The 10,695-nt window shown below is 46.2% G+C and overlaps 1 protein-coding gene across 1 annotated transcript in view; it reads left to right on the top strand.

The window, feature by feature from the left end:
* Positions 1-413: 413 nt before the first annotated feature.
* Positions 414-10,695, top strand: part of LOC306917196 (NALCN channel auxiliary factor 1-like) — a gene marked incomplete at both ends in the record, with an annotated part of 78,162 nt that continues 67,880 nt past the window's right edge. Inside the window, 2 exons of the mRNA XM_079495329.1 lie at positions 414-497; positions 578-1,588. Of these exons, the coding sequence (XP_079351455.1) occupies positions 414-497; positions 578-1,588 (1,095 nt within the window). The remainder of the gene's footprint in view (positions 498-577; positions 1,589-10,695) is intronic.

Raw genomic sequence — 10,695 nt, 5'->3', positions numbered from 1 at the left:
CAGAGCAGCCGCGCGTCTCCGCGTCCGCGCGCGAACATGGCGTCGGCAGCAACTTGATCCATCCGGGAGCAGGATGATGATGATGATGATGATGATGATGATGATGATGACAGTGTGGGCATAAAAAAAAAGAAAAGAAAAAAGAAAAACACCACATCACATCCTAGGCCATCTGCCGTGAGAACCTCGCCATGTTGAAACACGTCCGGGCCCTCTAGCTTCGTCCCACGACCAACGGAGCCGGGTTGGAAAATGTAAATGCACGCGAGCTAGTGTGGAGTGTGTGTGTGTAGTGTATGTGTGTGTTGTGTGTGTGTGCGAGAAATACGCAGAGGAGCAGCTGCTGCTAACGAGAGAGAGAGAGAGAAGAGGCTATAGCAGAGGAGGCGCTACAAGCAAAAAGGAGGCGAGACATGATGTTGCTAAAGAATTATAGCATCTTCTTCACCGGAGGAGAGGAGCCATGGAGGAGGATCACCATGATGCGGCCCGTGCTGGTGTGTTGTTGCGGCATATGATTTCTCCACCACCGGCAACATTCATTTAATGGGAATTATCGCCGATCGTCGCGGAGGAGGCACGCCAGGACAACCCTGCTGTTCGCGAGGAGGAAAACACAGAGAGTGGACCGAGTCCTCGTCACGTCAATGACCGTTGTTGTGGAGCCAGCCGGAGGAAAGGAGCCCCCGCGGTGGAGTCGGCCGGCGGCGTCGATCGACGAGCCCGCCGTTCCCAAAATATGACCAGGGCTGTTTGGACGTGTTGGCACCACGACCACCACCACGAGCAACAAGACGGCGACCCCCACCACCGCGGCAGCTTCCAGATCTGGCTAGAGCAGCCCCGCGAGAACGAGAAGCCATTCACCGACTCGGAGAGGACCCAGCGATGGCGACTGTCCTTGGCGTCGCTCCTGTTTCTCACCATCCTCCTCTCTGATCACCTGTGGTTCTGCGCCGAGGCCAAGCACCGCGACAAGTTCTCCTCCTCCGACGCCGGCGACATGCCGCCGCCGGCGGGCACCCACCACCACCACCATCCATCACCACCACCATCATCCTCATCATCATCATCCCCCCAAACCCGTTTAGCACACAGCATCAGCCTCAGAGGAATTATTAACCCACACGAGAATATTTTTATAGGAAATAATTCTACCAAACATTTATGGCGACTCGAAACTTGCCACCACCACCACCACGATAATAGTTTATCTAAAGACTGCTTCACTTTTGGAGACGCCGACACTTTGTGTCAGGGCCTTTCCGACAGCAACAACAACAGAGAGGGAGGAGGGGGTCCGCCGACTGTAAATATGAGTGATTTGTACCTTTCCTTTTGTAACTCCTATTCGCTACTGGATCTGTTTAACGGCTCGACGAGTCCGGACAATTTGAACTGCAGCCTGTCGGACGTGCTAATGGTCGGCGGCGGCGGCGGCGGCGACACGAGCAGGTGCAGCCTGTGCGTGTCAGCGTACCAGCGCTACGACATGCACGCGCAGGAGAAATACGAGGACTTTGAGCTCATGACTCTGAAATACGAGACGGACCCGTATTCGGTGAGGACGTGCATGGAGCAGTGCAAGGTAAGAATAAAATTGCTTTTTTTCCCTCTCTCCCCCCCCCCCCCCCCTCCACCCCCTTCCTCCTCTCCCTTTTTCTTTTTTAAAGCCGGGGGATCTTCTCTCCATCTGTTGATTTTGGGGCCAGATAGATGCCTCATGTTCCTCCTCCTCCTCCTCCTGTCGTCATGGAGACGGACTGACAGATTCAAGGAGACTCCAGGCAGCAGCGGTGCACAGGCCTCATGTTCATTCATCTCTCTCTCCACAGCATTGTGCAGCTCACATGCAGGCCCCCGCAAGGCAAGCAGGAGCCCGTTCTAATGTGGACATGCAGGAAGCCACGCCGCGCGGCTATTGGCTTTCAGAGCCCCTCCACGGCATGCAGCCTATAGCTGACGCAGGGCGTCCTGTATTCTTTGACATTGACAGGCCTATATGAAAGTGTGTGTGTGTGTGTGTGTGTGTGTGTGTGTGTGTGTGTGTGTGTGTGTGTGTGTGTGTGTGTGTGTGTGTGTGTGTGTGTGTACGTGTGTGCGTACGTGTGTGTACGTACCGTACGTGTGTGTGTGTGTGTGTGTCTATAGTATAGTATAGTATAGTATAGTATAGTATAGGCCCCTGGCTGGGCCGCTCTCCATATCGATAACCCAATTACCAGAACGCATAAGAATCCTAATAATGATGATGGCCACTAGTGTTAAGGAAGGAGGAACAATCAGCCATATAGCAGCAGCAGCAGCAGCAGGCTGTTATGGGTAATTGCATGCAACTTTGGAGCCACGTTGGTACGTCAGACAGCGTGTCAGCCCGTCCGTCGTCGCAGGTGTTGTTCGACAAGACCGCAGCACTTCACGTCGAGTGCATTTCATTAAAGTGGAGAGGTGCTTTCCTTGCCTAATGTGCCGGAAAGCTCTTTTCCTCCACCATGATGTGTTTGCTCATTATTACAGCCTGTGTGTGTGTGTGACTGTGTGTGTGTGTGTGTGTGTGTGTGTGTGTGTGTGTGTGTGTGTGTAGGCCTTTCACGGCCCACACCTCGTTGTGTCCAGATGCTTAAAGCAGTACTATTGGGCCATATAGTCTACTTCAGACAAAGAATGGAAGTGCAGGCAACAGCCGTTTGTTCTATAGCCACATGTGACTACATCGTACAGGGTCTTGTCATAATGCTCACACACACATGGCACCCATATATTGTGCACGTCATTAACATTTTAAAAAGCAGATCTACAAGATCACAAACCAGTAGCAATGTGATGTGTTTGAACTTTGAACTTGTAGATCGGCTATATTGAACATTTCTGAATTGGTGTTATTATAAGTGGTTAACTGACAACCTACAATAATATAGCCTTGTGATTTAATAACCTTGGCATCCCAGCTTGTTTCCAAAGTGTGTAATAACAAACATGGCGGGGCATATTCGTAGCTCCATACACTAAAGGACGTTATATTGTCCAGTTTATTGTGTTGGTCAGAAGGTCTTTATAATTGGAAAGCATTTGGACGGAGAGCTGTCCATGGTGCTGACTCAGGCTCCATTCACAGACGCCGTGGCCATAAATCCACAGATGGGGACCATTCATTCACCAATCAGTTCACAGGGAGGGAACAGTCACACATGGAGGTGTCAGAACCGGAATCGAATTAGCCCATTTTGGGCGGGAACCCCTTTTGGTGTTAGCATCATGTTATGCTTTAGCTATTGAAAAATAGCAGATCTACAAGCTCATAGCGCGCCACCGAGTGGCGCGCTACGAGCTTGTAGGTCAGCTATTTTTGAAAAATCGAAGAACGACGGACATAGAAACATAGCTTTTTCAGAAAACTGTCAGGATGTAGAAGATGTATTTTTAGAATCTGATCTCAGGTCAAAATGGGTTAAGCCATCTGCGTTCTTATACGAAACGGAACATAATGACACACAGAAGGCACAGAGTCCCATTTTCCATGTCCTTATAGTTCTGACTGTAGAAATGCTTTAGCTCTCTTTTTACCTCAAAAGACCACTTTCCTCTTTCATTGTTGTAACTTGGACCTGAGAAAGGCCTTTAAAATATTCATCCTTCGGCTGCAGAAGTCACATCACCACGCACGCACGCGCACACGCACGCACGCACACACACACACACACGTTTTCTAGTATCCTGACATGGAATTATAGTTGTTGCGTGGCTGTGATAACTCTTTGCAGGTATAATTGTACAGTACAGTCATAGATACTTCACCCACCCATTTTTCATAGTGGCCAGCATGCATAATTCTGCAGTCTGTATGAGCATACTTTGCATATGCAACAATCCAAAGCAATTAATGACTGCATGAGGAGCAATATACTAACTGTATTATTTTTGTAGTCTTTTGTCAAATCGTCTCGTCCATGCAAAAGAGAATATTGCTTATGTTATGTTCATTATGTTGGTGATATGAGAGTGAATGAACCAGTGGAAAAAAATAAACTATGTTGGTGATTGTGAGAGGGAGGATGACTGATTTAAGCAGTCACACCTGGCCTGAGTCAAACTAGAACTGGACTCAGAGCTTCTCCCCTGAGTGTTTGTGGAGATGACTGATTTATCCTGTTGTGCCTTGATCAAGTCCATGCACAACAGGTGCGCAGCCACACCCAGCTCTGAGTCCAGTTCTAGTTTGACTCAGGCCAGGTGTGACTGCTTAAATCAGTCATCCTCCATCTCACAGTGATATGACTCTGAGAGTGAATGAGAACCAGTGGGGAAAAAAGAAACAAAGATTCAAGTGTGATGCTGCAGCCACAGAATCAATGTCTGGCCTTATGATTGAGAGTCATGGAGGAATTCACCCTCTGAAGTAACTCCTTATGATTGAGAGTCATGGAGGAATTCACCCTCTGAAGTAACTCCTTATGATTGAGAGTCAGCATGGAGGAATTCACCCTCTGAATTCACCCTCTGAAGTAACTCCTTATGATTGAGAGTCAGCATGCAGGAATTCACCCTCTGAAGTAACTCCTTATGATTGAGAGTCAGCATGGAGGAATTCACCCTCTGAAGTAACTCCTTATGATTGAGAGTCAGCATGCAGGAATTCACCCTCTGAAGTAACTCCTTATGATTGAGAGTCAGCATGCAGGAATTCACCCTCTGAAGTAAATCCTTATGATTGAGAGTCAGCATGGAGGAATTCACCCTCTGAAGTAAATCCTTATGATTGAGAGTCAGCATGGAGGAATTCACCCTCTGAAGTAACTCCTTATGATTGAGAGTCAGCATGGAGGAATTCACCCTCTGAAGTAAATCCAATGTGCTACATTGTCTGCATCGCTTCATTTTGCAACGCATCTAAATAGGGTTCTCCATCAACCCAAAGGAGTTGATACTGACATTTGTCGTGTATCCAGTGATTCATTTGTAAATTATTAGGTGTCGGTGCGTGCGTGCGTGCGTGCGTGCGATTTGCACACGCAGAATTATTATTATTTTTTATCTTTTTGCCGTAAATTTAACACAATCATCGGCCTGACGGGGCGGCGAACACAATAGAGTAGGCAATAGGCATGCCATATACCATTTGCAGCAGCAGTTTGCACGGTGGCCCAGGCTGGCCGTAAGAACACAATATAGTAGGCATATTTAACATTTGCAGTTCAGCTGGCCCAGCGGCCAGTTGAACAGATCAACATATGGAATGTCAGAACAGGTCAGCTCCATATGGAGATCTAAGGGTGGAAACGGGGGCAGCGTCTTGAATGTACAGGGTTTGATGGGGGCCCAGGTAGGGCCGGGCCTTCATTTTCGGGCCTGTTGAGAACTCTAGTTTTCGCCGGCTGCCAGGCACGGCTGCACAAATAACTTTGGGGCAGTCCCGTCTAGAGTTTAAATGGACAGGTCAGGTATCAGTCAAAAGGGAGACATCGAAGAGGAACGATGGTGGGGGAGGATCAACATATGGAATGTCAGAACAGGTTCTGACATATATCCATATACTAATATTGATGACATCAGGGATCTCCATATATGGGCTTAATATCCCGGATGATGTCATAGTGATGTCAGGAGACCTAGGCACAATATATGGGGGCTTTCCCCATGTATGGGGATGATGATGTCATAGTGATGGAGTGAAAATAGTCTGTTACACAGGCATATCTCTGTGTTTTTGTTGTCCGTCTTGTTTTTGTTTTGTATATGGACCCACAATGTCTGAAATAAAGTGTATCTATCTAATATACAATTAGCAGCAGCAGTTGGTTGGCACAGAACAGTAAAGCAATGCTATTACCTCATCAACGTAGCTACTACTATACTTGTTAAGTTGTTATTATCTGTACTCTTTTATTTGGGCCGACTAAAGCAATCAGATATTGGTTTCCGAGCCATGTCTTTGCGTGATTTCACGTTGGCATGTGTTTACCATAGTCACTCAGTTCTGTTCATAACTCACCATTTGTTTTGTTTTTGTAACTCCAAGTATTTTTTCTTTTGAAAACAAAACGCATGCGGTCCCCTCCCCACGCCACGGCTAAAATACAACTCTCCAAGTAGCAGTTCAACTATTGCTTCATAAAATGATAATGTTCAGTCGAAGAGACTGAGACTTGTTACACACCGACCGTCATAACACAGGCTTGACGCGGGCCCATAACCACCATTTCCTCTCAAAGCGTGCGTGCATTTCAAAATAAGGGTGTTTTTTTGTTTGTACTTGCAATGTGATCATTCAACAACACATGTTTTATTTTGGAATCATACTGGAAATAGAAGTAGCTATGACCAGGAAGAAGTCTAGTTGACTAAAATAATACAGACATATTGTATAGTACTGTATATTGTATGTGCATTTGGGATGGCGGTACGCCTTCTAGAGGTACCGGAGCCCTTCTATAGGTAGCGGAGCGCAGGAGGGAGGTTCTGGAGACGAGCTCTGACAAGCTCTGGCATTAATTATGTTGTAGCACCATTTACAACACCGAAGACAACAGAAACAAAAAAAATACACACATTTAACATATCACAGTAATCACACGATGCAAATCGAATCTGCACACTCATATTCTGGCTTCACAATGACACATTTTCTTTGTGTGTGTATCCTGAACTAGCTTTAACCAATTACAGCCACTATAGTGAGTTGACTGGGGTCCCCTACTGTGGGCGACTGTGGCTCAAGAGGTAGAGCAGGTCGTCCAATGATCCAAGGGTCGGCGGTTCGAATCCCGGCTCCTGTCTACATGTCGAAGTGTCCTTGGGCAAGACACTGAACCCCAAATTGCTCCCGATGTGCTGGTTGGTACCTTGCATGGCTTCCGCCGCAATCGGTGTATGAATGTGTGTGTGAATGGGTGAATGTAATGCACAATCTCTGTAAAGCGCCTTGGATAAAGGCGCTATATAAATGCGCCATTTACCCTAAGGTTAAAGGCTTTTTCCCCTATCCCTCTACACCAAAATGCCGAAAATAGTATCTACAAGTTCATAGTCTCGCGTAGCCAGGCAACTATTCCACAATCTCCGTATGCTATATATAGATTACATTTTTTCTTATTTTTATTTCCATTTCGGCTAAGAAGCAAGCTATATATGCTTAGATGACTTCGATAAATTTCCGCGACTGTGAAGACTAAACGGAAGTGGGGAGGAGGTTTCACTTCCGCTTTATCGCTTGCTCGTCATGATCAGAGCTTCCGTCGCTCCAGACTGTATGATGGAAGCATTTGAAAATTGCGAGCGGCAACACTCTGGCCACGTGAGACTAACAAGTTCACTGTCCATCACCTCGCTTGTCTATCTTTACTAAAATGTTTAGCCCAGAATAACCAGCTCAGTGGCCTTGTGGTTAGAGTGTCCGTCCTGAGACTGAGAGGTCGGGGTTCAATCCCCGGCCGGGTCATAACAAAGACTCTAAAAATGGGACCCAGTGCCTCCCTGCTTGACACCAAAGATGGTTTATGTATGAAGATGGGCCATCTTCATTGGATCCACTAGAGGCTAAATGGTACACAAAGCCTACAAATGGTCTCCTAAATATAGTAGGCGTGGTTTGCTTCTCCCCGACCCCCACCCTCCCCCCCCTGACAACAACACTGTTTCCACACTCAGTCTAGTAGGTGGCGGTAATGCACCATTTAGGTTTGCCAACCGCCATGAAACCCGATAGAAGAAGAAGACAACAACACTGACAAGTCATTTAACAAAGTACATTGAAAACAACTGACAAGGTGTACTTTTGAAATAGTCGTTTTAGTTTCTCGAAACCTCCAACCATATAAATTCATGATTCATTAAAAAGTCTCTCCCTAATAGAGTTGTAGAATGGACAATAAAAAACTAAATGCTTTTCATTTTCAATTTCCTTTAGATCACACAGACTACACATAATCTATCCTCCTCAACCGTGCCTACATATCTGCCTGTCTCAATATGCAGACCAAGTATGCCAGCTCTAATTTGGGCACATAAGGATCATTTCTAATCCTTTTAAATATGTCCATTCATTTCACATTATAATATTCACATATTATCATCTTAAATATGGGGTCAGAGCCCCCTATGTGTTGTCCGTGAAATTGCAGATGGACAGAGAGAGGCTTCCGGACTCATCTCAAATCTCGCGAGAGTTTGTTACTGGGATAAAGAAATCTCATTAACAAAGTAGATTTTCTCCTGATTTGTCTCGCTAAAAGAAGCCATTTTACTATGAATATTTTGTAAATATTGTGTGCCTTGTGATGATTGGGTCCAGTATTTAGTGCAGTGACCATGGAGTTAAGGAATGGTTCAGAAGCTGTGTTCACGTTCACTCTCCCATTGGAAATGAATAGACTCCAACATTCTTCCTGTCTCCTAATAATGTTACCGCCCACCTCACGCAGATACAGGAAGTAAAGCAAAGTGGTCTCTCTTGCTAATTCTCCTCTTGGTTGACACTCAGCATCAAGGGTTGGATTGGGGGTAAGTCCCTGCGACATACTAGCGTCATGTCCAGGGGGTGTACTTGTACATCAAGCTGCCTCATGCTACAGAAACAGGAGATAGGCTCCTGCCCTATGGGCCTCATGGCTCGGCAAGGCTATACTTACTACTACTACTACTTAGCCCAGAATAAGGCAGCTATAGGGTTCATGTATGTGGTTAAACACAGTCACAGTCACGGGTCAAGACATGCACGTGTTCCTCGGCCGCCTCTTGGCATTTGGAGCGAAAACAGTCATTTAGTCAAGCAGCTAATTTCCCCCCACAACGAGCCTTCTGCAGCACATACTGTATCACCTTCTTGATTATAGGTTAGGACAAGTCCTGTACGGCGCTCCAGCAGCACTACAGAGATAACCATAACGTTGACTCCCCGTTGAGATAATGGCTACCTGCCTTCTAAAAGCCTCGCTGTGCACGCGTACGTGTGTGCATGCGTGTGTGTGTGTGTGTGTGTGTGTGTGTGACTGTGTGTGTGTGTGTGACTGTGTGTGTGTGTGTGACTGTGTGTGTGTGTGTGTGTGTGTGTGTGTGTGTGTGTGTGTGTGTGTGTGTGTGTGTGTGTGTATGTGTGTGTGTGTGTGTGTGTTCTGGCTGCAGTAGTAGTAGTTATCTGTAAATAAGATATGGCTATATGGCTATAGATATATCGACAGTATACACAAAACCAAGAAGAACAAAAGAGACAGAACTGTCATGTTAGCAAAAAAAATAAAAATAAAAAGTTGGCAGCTGACACCTGACCGGACAACGTTTCTCCCCCCACGATCACAACAATGTCCAGTTTGTCCACGATATCAATTCGGCTATGCGTGTCTGTGCCGCCCCCAGAGAGAGAACGATAGAAAAGCTATTTGACATTTCCACGATCAAGCTTTGACATGGAGGTATTAGCCTTTGTTGTGCGCGGGGAGAGACCTTTGTGGTCCCCAGGTGGTGCTTTGATCTCCCCCTAGGCCCCCCGAGGGTGAAACAGTACGCGGTCCAACATGGACGTTATTGCTGTTTTCTCCATGCTGGTGGCCCATGCAGTCAGCCATCCATCCATGCCTCTGGCACTCACTGTCAACACAGCCTGCCTCTCACACACAGACTGCCCCCCCCCCATAACTCTAAGGGCAGATTCACACTATGGTCCCCCTATGGGGGCGCACTCGGGACCACTTGTCAGATGTTGTGGTAGTGTGAAAGCTGCGTACCGTTCCCCGGAGCGGATCACCCAACCGTTCCTGGCACCACATAGGTAGTCTCGGGACCGATTGAAGTGTACTCAGATACGGATCGATGCATTGTGAAAGCATTGAATACAGTTGATTATACCACAGGTCGTTTCGAGGAAGCAATCTGATTGGTTGAAACAGCCTTCTAGCCGTGGGTTAAACCAGCACCATTCACCACCTAATCAAAACAAAGAATTCAGCTGCTCTGTTCTCCCAGAGCGCTAGCAAACTCGGTGGCTAGGCTAGCTAGTTTCTTGGGACATTTGTGGTCGTAGTGACTACATCTGTCATTAAAAAAATATATTCTTTCAGCGATTTTCTTAGTTTTAAGGGTAACTGTTGTATAATTGCAATATTACACTCGAGGGTGTGGATTAACGTGATTAATGCCACTTCAGTGATGCTTGCGGAACTCGACTTCGTCTCGTTCCTCACCGCATCCCTTAAATGAGGTGTACTCGGATGCGGAAGTATCAAGGCCAATGTGAGTCATGGCCAGCGGGGACCAGGCAATCGTATTCGAGAACAGTCTGAATCAAACAGACTCAGTGTGTTTGATTCCTACATTTTCATTTATTTTTATATATTATATATATATATATATCTTTCGTTTTTCTTTTAGGTTTTATGGCCTCAATTACAGCTACACAACCTGAACTTTGAACATTCAGTGGATTTTCTGTGGTCTGGGGTTTTCTCCGTGTGTTCAGAAGCCTTTTTAACTGTAATGAAAACAAGCAAAATCTCTCAACAGTGACATCTGCTGGCAAATTATTATGTCATATTTGGGATTTGTGGACTCTTACCTCACAGTCCACAGGCAAATCAGAGCACTTGTTTGAGCCAGAAAACCCCAGACCACAGAAAATCTACTGAATGTTAAATGTTCAGGTGTTTTGGGTACAATTGAGCTCAGAAAACCTAAAATAAGAAATTACAAAAACTTTATTTTTATGTC

Source organism: Electrona antarctica (assembly GCF_951216825.1).
Source record: "Electrona antarctica genome assembly, chromosome: 24".
Lineage (NCBI taxonomy): Eukaryota > Metazoa > Chordata > Actinopteri > Myctophiformes > Myctophidae > Electrona > Electrona antarctica.
Note: the sequence above shows the minus strand (reverse complement) of the source record. Positions and strands in the feature narration are given on the sequence as shown.